At 37.2% G+C, this 22795-nt stretch overlaps 1 protein-coding gene across 8 annotated transcripts in view; it reads right to left on the bottom strand.

The window, feature by feature from the left end:
- Positions 1-22795, bottom strand: part of ATE1 (arginyltransferase 1) — a 159785-nt gene that overhangs the window by 73477 nt on the left and 63513 nt on the right. For 5 of the 8 annotated variants that reach the window (XM_036828492.1, XM_036828491.1, XM_036828493.1 and 2 more), the window contains exons 9-10: positions 12346-12527; positions 8378-8477 (exon numbers count right to left, since the gene is read on the bottom strand). In XM_036828492.1, coding sequence (XP_036684387.1) covers positions 8378-8477; positions 12346-12527 — 282 coding nt within the window. The remainder of the gene's footprint in view (positions 1-8377; positions 8478-12345; positions 12528-22795) is intronic. The other 3 variants (XM_036828494.1, XM_036828496.1, XM_036828495.1) reach the window with 1 other exon arrangement.

Here is a 22795-nt window from a genome sequence, read left to right as displayed (position 1 = left end):
AGAAAATAACAAGATCTGGCAAATGTAATGGTACAGCTGTTATGAAAAACAGTATGGTGGTTCCTCAAAAAATTACACAAGTATTACCATATGATCCAGCAATTCTACTTCTGGGTATATACACAAAAGAACTGAAACCAGAGCCTTGAGCAGATATTTGTACAGCCATATTCACAGAAGCATTAGTCACAATAGCCAAAAGATGGAAGCAACTCAAGTGTCCATCAATGGATGAATGCATAAACAAAATGTGGCATATACACACAACCAAGTATTATTCAGCCTTAAAAAGGAATGAAATTCTGACACCTGCTACTACATGGATGAACCTTGAGGACATTATGCTAAGTGAAATACGCCAGTCACAAAAAGATAGACACTGTACCATTCCACTTATATGAGGTCCCTAGAGCAGTCAAATTCAGAGAGACAGAAAGTACAATGGTGGTTGCCAGGGGCTGGGGGGAGAGGGGAATGGGGAGCTATTGCTTAATGGGATCAGAGCTTCAGTTTTGCAAGATGAAAGGAGTTCTGGAGATGAACGGTGGTGACGGTTGCACAGCAACGTGAATGTACTTAATTAACACTTCTGAACCGTGCACTTAAAAATGGTTAAGATAAATTTTGTCATGTACATTTTATCACAATAAAAAGTAATATTTTTAAAAAAAGAGACACAGGAGACAATATTATACTTTTCTGATTCTAGCTACTGCTGATGGCCTGTGACGCCTGAAGGCCAGCAACCACCTTGGAACTGTGAGAGGAGCAGACCAAGAGGACAAGCGTCCACTGAGGGCGGCAGCCAGAAAACCATACTATCCGCTCCCGCTTCAGCAGGAGAGCTTCTCCAAGGAGAAACTCTCCCAAGCTGAAGATATAATTTCCATTCATTTCAGCCAGTTCCTGAGTCCCCAAATCAGTACTGATTTATGCCAAACAGTACCAAGTCCCATTAAAATGGTCACAATTATGGTTAACAGTTAAAGTGAGCAATGACAACACAACAAATCAAGGCAACTTCTTTTCATAATGACTCTGTTTTCTAGCTCTCATTAAATTCCTCTGTGACTACCCTTTGCTTTAATCTAAGACTATGGCCACAGACAAAACCTAGCTGACTATGAACTATTTACATAAATCAACCTTTATTTAAAACACACATATACAGAGAACAGTAAAACCAAAATAATTCGGTAAAAATGCATTTTAGGGAATATTATGCACAAGAATATAACTGCTATCACCTAGCAAACCGCTAGGAGGCTCTACTGCAACACATGCCATCTAAGAAACTTATGAAAATGACCACATGGTGATTTTCTTCTTGCAGTGCTCAACATTAGCAAGGCAAGCAAAATCAAAATGTGTCATTATGTTAACAAATGCCTCGTAGGCCCAAGTCTGGGTATTAAATAAAATGCTGTATAAAGATGAATTCTCGTAAGCCAAGTGGGCACATCTTTAGGTATGACCACACATGCAAATTAAGTAACTTTGCTGAAACTCTCTCACACTGAGCTGTCAGCAACTTCACAGATCAGTTCAGCTCAATTCAGGAAATGAGTGTGCACAGCTCAACACAGAATGATTTCCATCTACATGGAAATCTCCAACTGTATCTAGTGATTTCCATCCTACAGCATGTGTTTCAGTCATCTGTTGGTGAGTTAACAAACCACCCCAAAACTCAGAGGCTTAAAAAAACAACAATTAGTTATTCCTCATGATTCTGTGGGTTGGCTACAGCTCAGCTAGGTGGTTCTTCTGCCCATATCTCTTAGGCTCAGTCATGCAGCTGCATTCAGCTTGCTGCTTGGCTGGGGCTGAAACATCCAAGATGGCCTGAGGCCTCCCGAGTGGCCTCTCATGCCAGCAGGGTAGTCAACCTTTTACATGATGACTGGCTTCAAAGACAAAGGAAGTGAAAGCGGTCTGCCCTCTTAAGGCTTGGGCCTGTCTGAAGTCTCAGACATACTTTTACAGTATCCTATTATTCAGCGCAAGTCACAAGGCCAGTCCAATCCATGTTGAGGGAAACAGAATGTACCTCTGATGGACAGAGCAGCACACACAAACAGGGTACAGGGTAAGAGGAATTGATGATGGAAAGCTCTGGGAATCATCTATCAAATGATGGTCCTTCCTACACATAAAGATAGACTCTTCATTTCAACATGTCTTCATGACGGTTCATTACTCAATAAAAGAGTCTGTATATTTCAAACCTGTTAATTACTTTAATTTGCTCTACATTATAAATGTATTATATGGTGTTTATGATTTCTTTTCTTCTGCTAACTTTGGGGTTTTTTGGTTCTTCTTTCTCTAATTGCTTTAGGTGTAAGGTTAGGTTGTTTATTTGAGATATTTCTTGTTTCTTGAGGTAGGATTGTATTGCTATAAACTTCCCTCTTAGAACTGCTTTTGCTGCATCCCATAGGTTTTGGGTCGTCATGTTTTCATTGTCATTTGTTTCTAGGTATTTTCTGATTTCCTCTTTGATTTCTTCAGTGATCTCTTGGTTATTTAGTAGTGTATTGTTTGTATTTTTTTACAGTTTTTTTCCTGTAATTGATATCTAGTCTCATAGCGTTGTGGTCGGAAAAGATACTTGATACAATTTCAATTTTCTTAAATTTACCAAGGCTTGATTCGTGACCCAAGATATGATCTATCCTGGAGAATGTTCCTTGAGCATTTGAGAAGAAAGTGTGTTCTGTTGTTTTTGGATGGAATGTCCTATAAATACCAATTAAGTCCATCTTATTTAATGTATCATTTAAAGCTGTGTTTCCTTATTTATTTTCATTTTAGATGATCTGTCCATTGGTGAAAGTGGGGTGTTAAAGTTCCCTACTATGATTGTGTTACTGTCGATTTCCCCTTTTATGGCTGTTAACATTTGCCTTATGTATTGAGGTGCTCCTATGCTGGGTGCATAAATATTCACAATTGCTGTATCTTCTTCTTGGATTGATCCTTTGATCATTATGAAGAGTCACATACCACAATGTTCACTGCAGCTCTATTTACAATAGCCAGGACACGGAAGAAAAACTAAGTGTCCATTGACAGATGAATGGATAAAGAAGATGTGGCACATATATACAATGGAATATTACTCAGCCATAAAAAGAAACGAAATTGAGTTATTTGTAGTGAGGTGGATGGACCTAGAGACTGTCATACAGAGTGAAGTTAAGTTAGAAAAACAAATACTGTATGCTAACACATATATATGGAATCTAAAAAAAAAAATGGTTCTGAAGAACCTAGGGGCTGGACAGGAATAAAGATGCAGACGCAGAAAATGGACTTGAGGACACGGGGAAGGGGAAGGGTAAGCTGGGACAAAGTGAGAGAGTGGCATGGACATATATACACTACCAAATGTAGAACAGATAGCTAGTGGGAAGCAGTTGCATAGCACAGGGAGGTCAGCTCGGCGCTTTGTGACCACCTAGAGGGGTGGGATAGGGAGGGTGGGAGGGAGACGCAAGAGGGAGGAGATATGGGGATATATGTATATGTATAGCTGATTCACTCTGCTATACAGCAGAAACTAACACACCATTGTAAAGCAATTATACTCCAATAAAGATGTGAAAAAAAAACTTTACTATGTGGTGAAGATTATAACTTAATATGTCTAAATCTACACCAGAAAATCCAAATGAAACATTGTCCTAGTTACAGGTACAGTCACTCGGTGCCACTTTATGCACTGGATTACAATTATGTGCCCCCTTGGATGTAACCTCCATTAGGGCAGAGCCCATATCTATACTGCTTACAACTATATTCCCAGTGTCTAGTGCATACCAGGTACCTAAGAGACTGTTCTTTCTTAGTTATTAAAAATTCCTATTTTAAAATATATTCCTTCTTTCTTTAATATCAGATAAAAATACACTTTTGTAGATTTTTCCACTGTATATTTTACAATATGGCAAAAATATATCACTACTAACGCTTGAAATACTTAGTTATGCACTAAGAAAGAATATATAATTTTAGCTATTATTGTACTTATATGCTAAATTTATTACCCATTCAATCTTGAAAATGAGAAAAATTTTAATAGTGTACAATTCACTTTCTGTGAGCTATCTTTTATTGGTCTCTAGCTCTAGCCCTTCAACTTGAAATGAGAAACATTCATGCTTGGACCAATATCCATCTTATAATTTCAAACGGCACATTTTCCAGTTGAAAATTCCCATGTTTAAAAGCAGTTGTGTTATTCCCCCAAAACTGAGCGTTCTCATTGGCTCACAATAAAATATCCTTAACTGAAATGAAAATATCTTTACAGTTACCTAAAATGACATATCTTCAATCATGATGCAATGAAAACAATTTTCTTAAACAATACAAAAATTAAGAACAACATGTTCTTGAAGACCCAAAAGTATTCAAACCACCATGCCAGGAAAATGCTGGCTTTACAAAATTAACTTAATATTCAAATATTTTATCATTCTTATCTCACGAATATTTACAAAGTCACTAAATGTAGTACAGATTTTCAGAATTGTCTTTCCCAAGAAGATATAATGTGAATATGATATAATATATTGGGAAATTTTCTAAGTTTTGTTTAAACGGTTAAAGTGAGTATTCCCCTCCACCTGCCTTTTCCACTCTGGGCTGCAACCTAGTTTTACAGGTTTTAATAGTGTTTCCAAATTCCCAACAGATATTAAATTTTGGGGATTTGGAAATGAGAAGGTGGGATTCCTGAAAACATAAATTATTCCTAAAATACTTCCAATATTCTTCATATTCTTTACTCATTAGTATGAGTAATTAAAAATTGTTTAATAAGTAAGAAATATCATTTTAAGTAATACAGGCATACCCCGTTTTATTGTACTTTGCTTTACTGCTTTTTGCAGATATTGCGTTTCTTATAATCGAATGTTTGTGGCAACCCCGAGTCAAAAGCAAGTCCATCAGCACTGTTTTTCCAGCAGCATTTGCTCACTTTGTGTCTCTGTGTCACATTTTGCTATTTCCACCAGTGAAAAGATTACAACTTGATGAAGGCTCAGATGATGGTTAGAATTTTTTAGTAATAAAATATTTTTTAATTAAGGTATGTACACTGTATTTTTAGACATAATGCTATTGCACGCTTAACAGACTACAGTACAGTGTAAATATAACTTTTATGTGTACTGGGAAATCAAAAAATTCATGTGACTTGCTTTATTGCAATATTCGCTTTATTGTGGTGGTCTGGAACTAAACCCGCAATATCTCTGAGGTGTGCCTGTATTTACGAAAAACTTTAGCCTACAAAGAATATTAAAACACTGGAAACTGCCAGCAAACATTACTAGGTACTATTTCTAATAACCTAACATTTGGGTCTCTTACCATGCTAAAAGCACTACATAGAACCACAAATTAAAATTACCAATTTATGATCTTATTTTGCTTCTAAGTTATTCCTTGAAACACCATTAATATACTTTATATATAAAGTGAATAATATTTATTATATTTTCATTGTTATGTACCTTGTAAACAGCAGATAGGGCCACAAAACACATAACACGTCTACAGCTACAAAGAAGACCGACTAATTGAAGGGTGACTGCTCTCCTCCTCCTTTTTTATATGAATATGCATGGCACTGTCACCTATTCATTCTTATTTAAATGCTCCTTCTCCATGAAATGTGCTTCTCTGTCATACCTACTCTTTTTTGAAGTCTCTCTTCCCTTTTAATTAAACCCTTTCCTCTTCCATACCCTATGCAGCAAACCCCACTGCCTCCTAGGCCACTTACCAGACCACTGTATTGACCTGATTTTACATAAAATATCCCCAATATTCACCTATATTACAAGTTTTAAGAAGAAGGTTCATGTTTAAATCTTTTCACATCTTCAGAGCTTAAAGCAGTGCTCTGAGTAGATCAGAGGTATTTGGTTACTGTTATTATGGTAGGCAGGATGTATGTAGTCTGTTCCTTTATACTGCTCTATACTTTCCAGAGCTTTTACAGTGGGCTACTAATACTTGGAAAACATCAAAGAGTTTCATTAAAGAGAGTCATAAAATTTAACATCAAAAAAAACAAACAGGGGCTTCCTTGGTGGCACAGTGGTTAAGAATCTGCCTGCCAATGCAGGGGACATGGGTTCGAGCCCTGGCCTGGGAAGATCCCACATGCTGCGGAGCAACTGAGCCCGTGCGCTACAACTGCTGAGCCTGAGCTCTAGAGCCCACAAGCCACAACTACTGAAGCCTGCGCGCCTAGAGCCCGTGCTCCACAGCGAGAAGCCACGACAATGAGAATCCCGCGCACCGCAACGAAGAGTAGACCCCACTCACCACAACTAAAGAAAGCTTGTGCACAGCAACGAAGACCCAACACAGCCAAAAATAAATAAAGAAATAAATTTATTAAAAAAACAAAAACAAAAAAAAACAAACAACCCAATTAAAAAATGGGCAGAGGACCTGAACAGACATTTTTCCAAAGAAGACATACAGATGGTTAACAGGCATATGAAAAGATGCTCAACATCACTAATCATCAGGGAAATGTAAATCAAAATTACAAGGAGATATCACCTCACACCTGTCAGAATGGTTATTATCAAAAAGACAACAAATAACAAGTGTTGACGAGGATGTAGAGAAAAGGGAACCCTCATGCACTACTGGTGGAAATGTAAATTGGTATAGCCACTATGGAGGTTCCTCAAAAAATTGAAAATAGAACCACCATACAATCTAGCAATTCCACCTCTAAGTATTTTTCCAAAGAAAAACACCAATTCAAAAAGAGACACGCACCCCCTATGTTCACTGCAGCATTATGTACAATAGCCAAGATATGAAAGCAACCTAAGTGCCCATCAATAGATGAATGGATAAAGAAGACAGGTGTGTGTGTGTGTGTGTGTGTGTGTGTGTGTGTGTATATATACACACACACACAATGGAATATTACTCAGCCATAAAAAAGAATTAAATCTTGCCATTTGTGACAACATGGATGGATCTAGAGGGTATTATGATAAGTGAAATAAGTCAGACACAGAAAGACAAATACCATATGATTTCATTTATAAGTGGAATCTAAAAAACAAAACAAATGAACAAACATAAAAAATTAAAATTTAAAAAAAACAGACTCATAGATGCAGAGAACAAACTGGTGGTGCCAGAGGGGAGTGGGTGGGGAATGAGTGAAATAGGTGAGGGAGAATAAGAGGCACAAATTTCCAGTTACAAAATAATAAATGAGTTATGGGGATGAAATGCACAGCATTGGGAATATAGTCAATAATACTATGGGACTTCCCTGGTGGTCCAGTGGTTAACACTCTACGCTTCCACTGCAGGGGGGCGCAGGTTCGATCCCTGGTCGGGGAACTAAGATCCCACATGCCACGTGGGGCAGACAAAAAAAATAAAAAATAAAAATAAATTAAAATTTTAAAAAATAAAATAAAATTAGGCCTGGAAATTAAAATAATAATAATATTTTAATAGCTTTATATGGTGACACACAGTTACTAGACTTCTCACTGTGATCATTTTGTAATGTACAGAAATGTCGAATCACCATATTGTACACCCAAAACCAACACAGTGTTGCAGGTCAATTATACTTCAATAATAAAAAATACAATAAAATAAAAATAAAGAGAGTCATAAATGGTAAGACCTTTTGTTAAAAGGGAAATTCTGAAATATACTTAAATCTGACAATAATACAATGAATTACAAAGTAAGAACGGTGGAGACTGTAGTTCTCATTACAGAAAGCTTCATTTCTGAGGCAGCAAAGAGATTTCCTTAATTAACCCATTCAAACCCTTTCAAAATTCCAAATTCTGTGCTCTGAGACAAAAATCATATTAAAGATTCATTTTCCCATAATGAAAACCTTTCCAACATTTGCACATATTGTGCTATGGAAAATATCTTACTACTTACGCTGAGCTCTAGTTTTTCTGGACTGTGACCGTGTCCAGAGGAAACAAAGCGACAACTGAATGGAGGGGGGAGAGGGTGCGGACGCACCTCAAGAAGGCAGATTCCTTAATGGGTACTACTGCACTACCCCAAGTAAGCAGGGCCCTACTGAAGTTCTAGAATAGCTGGGATATACTCAGTGAATTCCTACAGATTAACCTATATTAAACAAATATTAAGTGCCTATTTTGTCAGGCACTGTTTTAGGCAATGAAGAAGCTAGATTCTATGAAAAGTTTAAGACACATTTAAAAATAATTCATGATTTACGTAAAAATGTACAAGCATGTTAAACTAATGTGATGAGAAACTACGAAAGCACTAATTTTCATAACTTGAATCTATAGCAAACACGTGTGAAAATCAACTTTACCTTATATTTCATCTTGGGACATGAATGAATGTAGAAACCCATATAGTAATAGCTGAGTTGAGGCGTTTTCTCATGAAGCTGCCTAGTAAAAGCAATTTCTCTGCCAAAAGAAGAATAAAGATCAAGGTACAGTTAAATTTAGTTCCAAAATTCAAAGTACTGTACAATTTGGTAACACATATTTGATAAAATCTGACATTAAGCTATCAAAAAGAAAAATCCAAGTGTTGAAAGAAAAACAATTTTAAAAACACTTTAAGATGACTTTTACTAAAGAGACACCAAAAAAAAGTATATTATTTTAGCAAATGCACCGAAGTTCTGGTTTTACTCTTCATTGGGCATAGCAGTGTATCTAAAATTCAAAGAGCATAAAAGTACAAAGATCCATTTAATACAATTCCTTATTATTCATTATCACCTGGAGTTCTCAAAGACTGGATTTATCAGGTTAAAAACAGTACAACAAATTTTAGAAAGCTCAAAAACCAACAAATTTCAGGAAGAATACTACTATGTCCATTTACATGCAAACACTTTCAACTATATATGACACATTACTCTCTCCTATGTCCAGATGCTACTTTAATATTTATTCTCTCTAAAACTAAAGAGGGGGGAAAAAACCATGCTATCTCACTGCCTTTCCTCTATTTGTTGGCACAGGCAAGGATTAATTGAAAAAAGAAGCTGTCAGCAATGCCTATGCTCGACGTGGTTTTAATTTGTATCCGGATAAATCTGGGCACAGAATTTCATCCTACTTGTCCAACTGAATGACCGCTTGTGTTCGAGAGCTTTAAGCAAAGCTTCGGTACATTTCTAAAGTATGAGAAAAATTGTTTTGCTTTTATGTTTGTTTCTTGAAGGTTTTAATTTCCTTTTCTTTTTCTTTGTTTTTAGTAGCAATGGATGCTTGAAATCCAAGGAGAGATTTATTTTTTAAGGGAAAAGTCTGTGCATTTTGCAAGTTCAAATTTAAAGCACTGAAGGGTCGTTACCCTAAAAATTCGTCTTCACAACAAAAGTATTTCTAAATCCAAACAGTCTGAACATTATTAGGCTAAAACAGAATAGATCCTATTATTCCCAGAACTAACCCACTCTTAAGGTTCAAACTGAGGAAGAACGCAATGATACAGCAATGCAGGACCAGCCAGCTCTGATGAGGACTGCAATACCCACCGGCCCTCCTTCACTCGGCCCTGCTCATCTCAGTTACCTGCAGCACCACTCCACCACCAAGCTGTTCAGGCCCCGAGCCTACGATCCATACTTTACTGTTCTCTTCCTCTCACCCCTGTGTCCAGCCCATCAACAAGTCCAGCTGGCTCTATCTCCAAAATATACTGTGAATCTGACCATTTCTCACCATCTCCACCTCAGGTATTTTGGTCCAAGCCACCATTAGGCCTCCCTTGGACGACTCTAACAGCCTCCCAAATAGATTTCCAGTTTCCACTCTGGCCCCTCCATAACCTCACAGAGCAGTCTTAGTCTTTTACAATATTATTAATCAGGTGAGGTAACCTCTCCAAACCCTTCACCCTCACACTGGGTTGGTATCACACTTAGAAAAAATCCAACCTCCTTACCGTTACCTATAAGCCCTTTCCCATCTGTCCCCTCATCACCACCACCTGCCTCGCTGCCATCCTTGCACAGCACTGTCTAGGTCGTACCCCGTTTCCTAGCCCATAAGGCCTTCCTTCTCTTCATTCCAACCACCTCAGGGCACTTGGACTTGCTACCTTTGACCTGGACGTCTATCCTCAGATTTTTACATAGCTGGCTCCTATTCTTCTTTCTTGGCTTTTCAGAGAGGTCTTTCCTAACCACCCTATATAAAAAGGGCCTCATGCCTACTACCATAATTTTATTTTTGTCACAGCACAACAGAGTCTCTAAAATTGTGTTGTCAGTTTTCTAATTTACTGTCTGCTTTGACAAAGCTGGAAACCCTGTCTTACTCACATCTACAAATAGTTCCAGGACACAAAGACTGTGCTCAAATAAACATCTGTTAAGCAAATTAATTGCATTTCTAAAATTCATCTTGCTAAAAAAAAAAAAAGGAAATAAATTCCATGCTCATGATCCCCAATTCAAACATTTTTAAAATCTGTAGACTAGATTACATAAAAATCTAGTAATCTGTAATCTTGTTTACAGATTAAAATATAAAAACTCTTTATTGATTGTACGATTGCTTAAGAAACTGAAGAAATGGAGGAAAAATTTAACAGGCTTCACTGAAATACATTAAAATCAGTAATGGAACTGGCAACTTGCAACCTACTCTCCCCAATTTTGCTTCATAATGTCAGTCTCCTGGCTGCCTTTCCTCTTCTATAAACTCAGCAGTTCAGGTTCTCAAGAGCACGGAAACAGATGCAGCGGCAATCTCCTCACTCTCCACTGACCCCAACTTTCGTGCTCTCAGGCTCCTCTACTACCTCCTCAAAGCCCTCCAGCTCCAGAACTTTCAAGAGATATACCAAGCAACAAATAGATTGCTGGGAACAAATTTTGTTGGGAATTATTTGCTATCTCAAATGCAGTGGGATTTCTATATCTCTTTGTCTATTGAGAAATGAAATATTTCATACAGAGGCTGAGATTTATTATCTAAGAATAAATATCATTCTTAACATTTATCTGAGAAATCTAGACAAATCCATGCCTACACATTGTAAAGTGAGAGATACATAAATAAAAGAAGAAAATGGTAATAATTTCAAAGTACTGACTGATTCTGATACAAAGAAAAAGTACCTTTTCTGAAATACACACTTCTAAAGTTACAAAATGTGAATGCTTTAAATTATCAGTTCTAATTTCACAAAGAGTTAAAAGATACTACAAAGAATCATGGATGTTTTTTAATTAGTTTATACAAAATGTAATTAAATACATAAGAAAAATAAAAGATTATTATAAGGATCAGTTGTAAACATTGTATATTTTTTAATTTGCTATGTAACTTGGCATTAAGATAGGTCATGTTGAAAATATCAATATTGTGTGCCATTGAAAAACACAAAAATATCAATTATGGACCATATATTTTTTTTAATCAACTAGTGATTAAAAAAAAACTAACTCTCCTACTTTTATAATTCAGAGAAAAGCACATACACAGTAAATAAAATAATCTCAAAGTATATTTTACCAAGATGTGAAAAACGTGACCATCAGAGACAAAGAATGGGAAAAGCAAAGAGAAAAAAGTGATAAAGAGGGAGAAAAAGAGATTCAAGCTCTCAAACAACAGAAAAATAATTCTCAACGCTCCTTCCTCCTCTACTACATGTATATGCAGACAAGCAGCAATAAAAATAAAAACAAATATTTTCATGAAACAAGACCCCACTCTTTTCATTATTAGGATGATGCACCTAAAAATATCTGTGCTGTGTTGCATATATTTGCAGCCATGGACATAAAAAGGAAATCATCTTTCAATGAGGTCACAGAGTCAAGTGGACAGTCAGGGACTCTCTGGTCCTGTTCTATATACTTTAGATAACTGTATATTTCTTCCAACAGACTGCCATTGCTTTAATTTGTTTACACCAGATTCACGTAACCTTTAATTAATTATAAAAAATATATGTACAATAGTAATGACAAGAGAAAATATATAAATAATGTAACATTTAAAAAACATTATGTGGCTCTGACAGGGGAGCTTAAATAAATGCATAAACTAAACAACAGAAGCATCACAGTGACTTCTCATACATTAGACCAGATGGATACCTTAAAAAGCTAGGGAATTACCATCAGACACTGTGGCCTCAGTTCTAAAAGTGGTATTTCTAAATACCAATATATAAGAGACTACTAGAGCAACAAATTATTATGTACTATTCAATAGGATTTCTACTGTTTATAATAAAATATAATCAAATGAAGAGTTATATGAAGTTCTATATGACCATTACAATTGTCAAAAGCAATCTTACCGGAGTGCAGAGTAGACACCCAAAGACAGGAACGAATAATCAGGATCATAGTACAGATATACAGACGAGACACAGTATGGAAGGATGTCGATCACCCCCACAGCAATGATCTTTCCGTCAAGCCAGTACTGCTGGTGAAAGGAACCATAACCACAGTCTGGTCCATTAGCGGGATTCTCTGCCTGTGAAAAAACAGACACACAAACATGAACAGTTTGGCATTTTTCTCTTTATAATAAAAATCTTAATAATTAACCTCTTCTACTTGTATTTTACTCAGGCTAGTAAGTCCTAAAGTTTCCTCTTTGTTGACATCATCTTCCGGCTCTCAGAAGAGTCATACCCTGCAAAACTTTTTAGGTGTAGAAACGCTGAAGGAACAAAAGAATAGAGAAAAACCAACTTAAGATTTTTTTCAACTTGTTTTAAAATTTGCAGTAGGAAATATAAAATCTACAGGATAAGTAAATACTATTAAACTCTATTCTTCTGTTCCACACCAAAGTTGGGAAAGAAATGGTAAATGAGAGAAAGATGGAGAACATAAAGGCAGGGGTTGAGTGCAAACAGGAGAACTATCCCTACGCTGCCAGCCAGGCCTAAGCTGTGGCCACCCCTGCACTCATAAGGCATATGAGCTCATAATTTTTTCTAGGTAAGAGTTCCGGTGTAAGTATTATACCAAGTGCTATGACATTTCTCCCTATTAGCGAAAGGAAAGTAAAAGTTATTTCCTTATCATTATTTTAATATACCTATAATCCCACAGAAGAAAATCCCACAAATTTTTGCTAAAGAAATCTAGAGATTTCAGAGTATAACCATTTTCTGTAAATAGTTAGTTGAATGATATTTCTCATTTTAAAGTTCAACATGAATTTAAATGAAACTGTTATTAAAAGAAAACCTTACAATGAAAATCATGAAGCACCATAAAAAATGCTTTGCTAGAGACTGAATGAATGTTAGAGATGAACAATTTAAGTGAACAAATACAACAAAACTTGTGTATCATGTTCACATACTTAAAGTCACAGAGAGTGTGTATGGGAAAAAAAGCTAGAAGGAAATAAAGGAAAATGAAAAAAGCAGGTTTGCTAATACTAAAACCAGAAAAAGACATTACAAGACAGGAAATCTACAGAACAATCTCTCATGAACACAGATGCAAAAATCCTCACCAAGATACTACCAAATCAAATCCAACAATGTATAAAAAGAATTATACCCCAGGACAAAGTAGGATTAACTCCAGGTGTGCAAGGCTGGTTCAACATTAGATAAGTAACGAAAAAAAGAAAAGCAATTAATGTAATCTAACCATGAAAAGGGGCTGAAAGAAAAATCATATGATCATATCAATTGATAGAGAAAACACATCTGACAAAATCCAACACCCATTCATGACTAAAAGCTCTCAGCAAACTAGGAATAGAGGAAAACGTCATCAACTTTATAAAGAACATATACAAAAAAATCTACAACTGACATCAGACTTAATGGTAAGAAACTGGATAATCGCCCCCTAAAATTGGGAACAAGGCAAAGATATCCTCTCTCATCACTCCTATTCAATATCATACTGGAAATCCTAGTTACTGAAAAGGAAGTAATACATACAGATTGGGAAGGAAAAAAATAAAACTGTCTTTGTTCACAAATGACATGACATGCTATGTAGAGAATTCCAAAGAATCAACAACAAAAATTGAAACTAATAAGCAATTACAAGAAGGTTATAGGGTACAAGGTTGATATACAAGTCAATTGCTCCCCTATATACTAGCAATGACTGGAATTTGAAATTAAAAACACAATACTGTTTAGAAAACCACCAAAAAATTTATACACCTAAGTATAAATCTAAGAAAATACTAATATATACACAGAAACCATATGTCAAAAAAACCTACAAAACTATGACAAATGGAATCAAAATGTAAACAAATGGAAAATATTATATGTTCATTTTGATTGAGATGTCCACTCTTCCCAAGTAGGTCTCCAGATTTAATTCAATCTCAATCAAAATCCCAGCAACTTATTTTGTGAATACTGACAAATTAATTCTAATGTTTATATGGAAAGGAAAAAGAGCCAGAATACCAACACAATACTGAAGAAGAACAAAGTTGAAGGACTGACACCACTTGATATCCAGACTTACTATAAAGCTACAATAATCGAGATAGTGTGATATTGGTGAACGAACAAATGAAACAGCAGAACAGAAAATAGAACCCAGAAATAAACCCACATAAATATAGTCAACTGGCCTTTGACAAAGAAGCAAAGATAATCCAAGAGAGAAAGGACAGTCTATACAACAAATGGTGTTGTAACAACTGGACATCCAAATACAAAAAAAGCAATATCTAGTCACAGACCTGACTTCTTTCAAAAAAATTAACTAAAAATGGATCAAAGACTATGTAAAATGCAAAACTGTAAAACTTCTAGGTGATAAACAGGCAAAGATCTAGGTGACCTGGGGTTTGGCAATGAATTTTAAGATACAACACCAAAAAGGACAATCCATGAAAGAAACAATTGACAAGCTGGACATCATTAAAATTAAAAACCTCGAGTCTGTGAAATGCATTGTTATGAGAATAAAAAGTCAAGCCACTGACTGGAGAAAAACATATCTCATAAGGAACTGGTATTCAAAAATATACACTCTTAAATTTCAACAATGAGAAGACAAACAACTCAATTAAAAACCAAATATCTAAGGAGATGTTTTACCAAAGAAGATGTACAGATGGCAAATAAGCATACAAGATGCTCAAAAAAATAAATAAATAAAGATGCACAACATCATTTGTTAGGAAACTGAAATTTAAAAAACAATGAGAGGGGGCTTCCCTGGTGGCGCAGTGGCTGGGAGTCCGCCTGCCAATGCAGGGAACACGGGTTCGTGCCCCGGTCCGGGAAGATCCCACATGCCGCGGAGTGGCTAGGCCCGTGAGCCACAACTGCTGAGCCTGCGCGTCTGGAGCCTGTGCTCCGCAACGGGAGAGGCCCACGCACCGCGATGAAGAGTGGCCCCCGCTCGCCGCAACTGGAGAAAGCCCTCGCACAGAAACGAAGACCCACCACAGCCTAAATAAATAAATTAATTAATCAATTTTAAAAAAAACAAAAAAAACAATGAGAGGGCTTCCCTGGTGGCACAGTGGTTAAGAATCCGCCTGCCAATGCAGGGGACACGGGTTCGAGCCCTGGTCTGGGAAGATACCACATGCCGCGGAGCAACTAAGCCCGTGCGCCACAACTACTGAGCCCATGCGCCACAACTACTGAGCCCATGCGCCACAACTACTGAGCCCATGCGCCACAACTACTGAAGCCCGCATGCCTAGAGCCTGTGCTCCGCAACAAGAGAAGCCACTGCAATGAGAAGCCCACGCACCACAACAAAGAGTAGCCCCCGCTCGCCACAACTAGAGAAAGCCCGCATGCGGCAACAAAGACCCAACACAGCCAAAAATAAATACATAAATAAATAAATTGATTAAAAAAATAAAAACCACTGAGAGTACTATACAACTATTAGAATGGCTGAAATCCAATAACCTATATATCAAATGTTGATGAGGATGCAGAACAACAGGAATTCTCATTCACTGATGATGGAAATGTAAAATGGTACAGACACTTTGGTAGAGGCATAAGCTACCAAGCCAAACTCACACACAAAATGGAGAAACCTTAAATACATATTGCTAAGTGAATGAAATCAGTGTGAAAATGCTACAGAGACTGTATGATTCCAATTACATTCTATAAAAGGCAAAGCTACTGAGACAGTAAAAAGATCAGTGGTTGCCAAGAATTTGGGGGTCTGGGGGAGGATGAATAGATGAAGCACAAGGGACTTATAGGATGAAACTGTTCTGTATAATACTGCAGTAGTGCATACATGACATTATGCACTTGTCAAAACTCATAGAATTTTACAACACAAAGAGTGAGCTTTAATATATGCAAAGTGAACGAAAATTAGGAGGGTAAGGGATCCCAAGAAGGAATGCAGATGGTGACAAGAGAATCTACCTGTATACACATGAAAAAATCTTACTGAAAGAGGCTGGGGAGGGGAAATGTGCTGACCTAAGAAACTTTGGGGGTCTATAAGAATGAAGGCAAAAGGAAATCTACACATGAGCATTGTATTCTACCTGATAAAGTTGTTTACCACGAGAACTACAGGTTAACAATTCTGATACTGACATACATGTATACTGGAACTGAACAACTAAGTAAACGGACAGCGGATGGTAGGAACCAAGAGTCTCACTACTGGAATGGAAATTTACAGATAAGCAAGGGGAAGAGGCTACAATGATCCATGGGGCAATGGATTAGAGCTGGAGACATGAGTATGAACTCATGCTTAGCTTAATATAGATACAGATGGTACATAAAGAAATATTTAGAGGTATGCATATACCATCGATATGTTCATACAAGGGTTAGTATACGCACATTTATTTCTTTGCTTTGTCAGATGAGAAGATCTAGAAAAACAACAACCCAGTAGCAACAAACATACCTAACACACAAATCTTGGTTTCTAATATCATTCTGCAATAAAAAGAACCAGGGCTGCTTGGAGAAAGGGCTGATTCCAGGGCTGGGGCAGGAAATATACAAGATAAGCCTAGAGCACCTCGTAGTGCCAGAAAATGAGGAAGTGTACAAAAAAACAAAAACAAAAAGCAAACCCACACTGCTGGAGGTATATCAAAGGGGCACAGCAGTCAACCAAAAGGCTCCCAATGGCAAAAGCTGGAACAATTTGAGCAACAAAATAAAGTAGTATTGGATTATAACCCAAAGTACAAAATAAATGTCCATGAGTCCATACTGATATAAATAATTGGATAAACTAATAAATGAGGCAGAAGAGACAAATCTCCCATGCAGAATTCCAAAAAGTTTATGCAGATACTCTGCCTAAAGGTAGGGAAGCATAATTCCCCACTACTTAAGTGTGAGCCGCACAGTGACTTCTTTCCCAAAAATACGGTAAGGGAAAGCGGGGGGAAAAGTTAACTGTGTGGGTGATCAAGGTAAACAACAACAAACAAGAGAAATTTACTAAGGTGCTAGCAGCATCAGTGATTTCTAAAACTTCCACTGCTATAGTTAAAATGGTGCTTGGGTAGTAAATACATCTTTAACCTTTTTTTTTTTTTAATTATTTATTTATTTATTTATTTTTGGCTGTGTTGGGTCTTCGTTTCTGTGCGAGGGCTTTCTCTAGTTGTGGCAAGCGGGGGCCACTCTTCATCACGGTGTGCGGGCCTCTCACTATCGCGGCCTCTCTTGTTGCGGAGCACAGGCTCCAGACGCGCAGGCTCAGTAGTTGTGGCTCACGGGCCCAGTTGCTCCGCGGCATGTGGGATCTTCCCAGACCAGGGCTCGAACCCGTGTCCCCTGCATTGGCAGGCGGATTCTCAACCACTGCGCCACCAGGGAAGCCCATCTTTAACCTTTTAAGAGCTTCCACTAACTACTGATGTAATAATAAACTATGTCAAACCCTGGCTTTAGCATTCACTGTCACATATAGCACTGCTCTTTAAAAAAATCATTACTGTCTCTCTAGAAACACATACAGTTTGAAGAGAACAGATTAGCAAACAGAAGCATTACCCAAAAGGAAAATAGAAAGGATATTAACCTGCTGAATCTACAACACCTGAATTAATGCCAATACTCTAAATTGCTAATAGACTTGAAGCCTAATCACTTGTCTCAGAAACTAGAATGCTCCAACTATGTAATAAAAAATAAACAAATTCCTACATATTAAAGAACTTTATGAAAACCATCTTTTAAATGTATGCCCTGAGGTTCACAGGAATGAAGCTCCCTGTCTTTAAAAATAATCATGCAGGAGAGCAACCACTGCAGCGACACAGAGACAGAGAAGCTGTCAGTTCATGGTATGGAGTATGGAAGGTGGGGAGCCTGTCAAATGCCAGAAAACCTCCAAGTCAAAGCTAATTGGATGACTCTGAAATGAGGCTAAATTCTTCCATGATTTCAGTTTAGTGTGTCATTCTAGGACTCATTAAATCAAATGAGTGTATTCGTTCATTCATTTAAACTGTATTTATTAAGGACATAATAAGTATGGACTCAATAAGCATATTCTCAATAAATAACCAATGTATTCTGTTAACCCTAAATATAAATCAGTCCTACTTGTTGTACCAGCTTGAAATATTTTTTTCAAACTGCAATAACCTTCTCAGTTGCCAATTTTCATCACTTCTCTCATTCCCTGGGCCTCCCATTTAATAACCTGCTTCCATTTACTTCACTGGTTCATTCTCCTATGAGTCCAGTCATGACCAACTTGTCCTAGCACAGGCATTATTCCCATCTCTCAATTCACGTGAAAGTTAGGGGTCTTCCCCATCTGCAAAGCACTTCGTATAGATATGGGCTGTTTTATAATCACTTAGGAGAGAATAAGCCGTATAAGCATCTACTCTGACCCCCATCCCATCACCTGAGGAAACCGGAAATCCAGGAGTCAATTAAGCAATAAAATGATCATAAAACCATGGAGTTATTAAATGACACACAAACTGGCCTCCTAGCCCCTAAGTCAATGCTAAATAAGAAAATCAGCTACTTTTAAACACTTCTAAATAAACTCACTTTTCAAATATCCCTCATCTATCCAAGTCAGTAAATAAAGCAGCGTGAAAAACGAAGTGTTTCAATGCATGGTTAAAAATTTTTTTCTTAAAACCTGCTTGGCTGTACTCCTTTTCTTTCCATCATGTTTTCTGACAATTAAAATATGAATGATTTCCTCTTCTCCCTTGTGGGGGTCCTCACTGACCTAATTTTAAAAAAAGATTTCAAAAATGGAAGATGCTCCAAGTAAAGGGAGATAAGAAGCTATTTTCCTAAAACCACATCTGAAACATCAGCACTACTGGTTAACAATGATCTGCTAGTCTCAATTTGGTAAGTTAATCAATACTTTCAAGCTTTTCAACAAGTACTCAGCAGCTGTGGAAAATGGACTGGAAGTGAACCTGAAATACTGATGCCCTTAGCCCTCTTTGCAGCTGGAATAGCCAGAGCCCCCAGATCACTCACTTCTGGCTGGGAAAGTCTGAAAAAAAATTAGTGTCTACAGAGCGGCTGGGCCCGTGAGCCACAATTGCTGAGCCTGCGCGTCTGGAGCCTGTGCTCCGCAACAAGAGAGGCCGCGATGGTGAGAGGCCCGCGCACCGCGATGAGGAGTGGTCCCCACTTGCCGCGACTGGAGAAAGCCCTCGCACAGAGACGGAGACTCAACACAGTCATAAATAAATAAATAAATAAATAAAAGAACGTGAATTTCTAAAAAAAAATTAGTGTCTAACACCATACACGAAGCTGATCTAACTAACACGCTTGATGTCTGCCTATGCACACATACATTTGCTGAGTCAGTTCTATCCTTCCATCTGGCATAAAACTGCCATAATACAATTTCTTCCCCTCAAACATAATCCTTTAATTCAAATTATGTAATACTTTAAAACAAGGAAAAAACACAAGAGTTTGAGGGACAGAGTAAAGGAGATAAAAACAGAAAGAACAACAGTTAGATCTGTGAAATCAGAAATCAGCAGAACGCTTGGACTGGATCTCCAGTCATTCAACAATATCCTTAAAACCCAGACTCACTGAACTTTATCATGCCATATGCTTCAACATGCTATTATTTGGATGCCTGTTGATTACAAATGTGTTCATGAGTAGCAACTAGAAATTGTCTTTGTTGTAAATTTAAACCATCAGCAAACATAGATTTGTCACCTTCACCTCCACTAGGTTCGAAAGAGCCGTATCAGTCTGTCCCTTCAATTAACTCTCTCTCCAAGGGGCTCAGTCCCCCAGTATTAGAGAGGCCTCCTAAGTCACTGACTAGTCTCTATTGACTGTTTTGAGAATCCTACTTCAATTCTTGGGATTGCTACATTTCTTTAACCCCTTATTTAGTTAAGGCCTTTTCATGGTTAATACTCTTCAAATGTCACTTAAAAACACAAAAGGTGAGATAATTACAGATCATGCAGGAAAATACACACACTATTTGGGAAACGGAAAGTAACAGCGGTGCTGCCTCAATGATACAGGCACCACGTAAATCAGTGACTCTCACACTTCTTGTCTCAAAATCCCTTTACACTTACAAAACTCACTGAGGACTCCAAAGAACTTTTACTTATTGAACTGTATCTGTAGATATTTACTGTATTAAATATTAAAACTGAGCCTTTCAAAAATATGTACTTGTTAATTCACTTAAAAATAACAATAAACCCAATACATGTAAAATTAACATATTTTGTTTAAAAATTACTGTGTTTTCCAAAACCAAAAAAAAAAAAAAAAACAAACCTAATTAAAAGAATGGCACTGTTTACGTTTCTGCAAATCTCTTTAATGTGTGGCTTACAGAGGACAGCTGTATTCTCATACATGCTTCTGCATTTAATTTGTAGCCTTTGGAAAAAATCCCCAAACACTCATAATAGAATGAGAGAGGAAAAGACTAATTATAAAATAATTTAGATCTTGAGAAGCCCCTGAAAAGGCATCAGGGACCACCAGAGGCTGCAGGACCACACTTCTGAGAACCATTCACATAAATGTATTTTTTAAATGTAGGTAGAGGAGTCTATAAACTGTAAACTGCAAACAGAAAGGGAGCAGGTTGTAGTGACTTGAGGCCAGGATTCGGAACCAAGATATCTGGATTTGAGCCCTAACTCCACTCACTGTACACTTTCTGGCTATTCTATCTTAGCAAGACAATAACTTGACTTTTAAAAGTATCAATTTCTGAATTTTTAAAACAGGAATCATACTGCTAAGCACCCTCAAAGGTAGCTGTGAGAAACAAATGACAACGTACAAACACTTTGCAGAGTATGAGCAAATTTGAGTCCATTTTTGTTTTTGTTTTAAGGGGTCTGAATGACACATCCTAAAAGATTGTGTCTATGAAATTATATCAGTAGCTCATTTAATAGCAAAGTTATATAAACTAACAGAAGCTATCAATTTCCTCACAAGTCAGTAATGTGATTAGCAACATTTAATAGTTTACCTTTCTCATGCCCACAGTTTGTCACAGTTTTAGATAACAAAGAATAAGCGAAGTTATTTTTCAGCAGTTCCTCAATTTCAAGAATTTAGCTGACAACAGGAAAAATATAACAATAAAGCTCACCGCTAGCTATACAAAAGAAAACACATCTTAAATGTTGGGGAAGGATGGCATGGCTTCTGTGATTAATGAGCTGTGCGGTACAATACCAAAGGTACTCTGTAGAAATGACATCAATATTAATGGACCAATTCAGACTTCCAGCTAAATGGTTCCCAAAATGGTTGTATATTTACTCTGATAAAGTACACCTGTCTCTCTCCTGACCCACCTGCCTCCATGTGCTTCAGTTATGTTTAAAACAGACAACTGTTAAGACTCAAAGGAACAGGCAAAGGGGGAGTCATACTCCAGGCACCAGGGACAGCACTGGAGGGACTTACTCGTGGGTTCAAAGACTGGAAGAGTGAAAGTCTTCAGGGGCTGTAAGAGAGCAGGACCTGTATTCTCCTCCCGGCTAAAGCATCCAAAAGTAACTCTCCGAAATCACACACCTGTTCACATAAAAATCCACGATTTGCCAACTGATGTCCTGAATTTTTTTTAAACAAGAGTTTATGGAGAATCCCAAAGGTAATCATTTTAAGCACCTGATTAAAAGTGCATTGCTTGAAAAAAACTTATTCCTGCAACTATTTTGCCTTTTGTTAACAGTTTCATGAAACACTACAAATAAACTTCAGATTCATTTTAAGAACAGAAACTCACAAAGACATTCAGATGGCCAAAAAGCACATGAAAAGATGTTCAACATTGCTAATTATTACAGAAATGTAAATCAAAACTACAATGAGGTATCACCTCACACCAGTCAGAATGGCTATCATCAAAAAATCTATAAACAATAAATGCTGGAAAGGGTATGGAGAAAAAGGAACCCTTCTACACTGTTGGTGGGAATGTAAATTGGTACAGCCACTATGGAGAACAGTGTTCCTGTTCCTCTGTTTTAAGGAACAGAGGTTCCTTAAAAACTAAAAATAGAATTAACCATAAGACCCAGCAATCCCACTCCTGGGCATATACCCAGAGAAAACCATAATTTGAAAAGATACAAGCACCCCAATGTTCACTGCAGCACTATTTACAACAGCCAGGACATGGAAGCAACCTAAATGTCCATCAACAGAGAAATGGATAAAAAGGATGTGGTACATTTATACAATGGAGTATTACTCAGCCATAAAAAAAAGAATGAAATAATTTCATTTGCAGCAACATGGATGGACGAGAAATTGTCATACTGAGTAAGTC

The sequence above is a fragment of the Balaenoptera musculus genome, chromosome 16 (genome assembly GCF_009873245.2).
Source record: "Balaenoptera musculus isolate JJ_BM4_2016_0621 chromosome 16, mBalMus1.pri.v3, whole genome shotgun sequence".
NCBI classification, from domain to species: Eukaryota; Metazoa; Chordata; class Mammalia; order Artiodactyla; family Balaenopteridae; genus Balaenoptera; species Balaenoptera musculus.
This window is presented reverse-complemented; position numbering and strand designations above follow the sequence as displayed.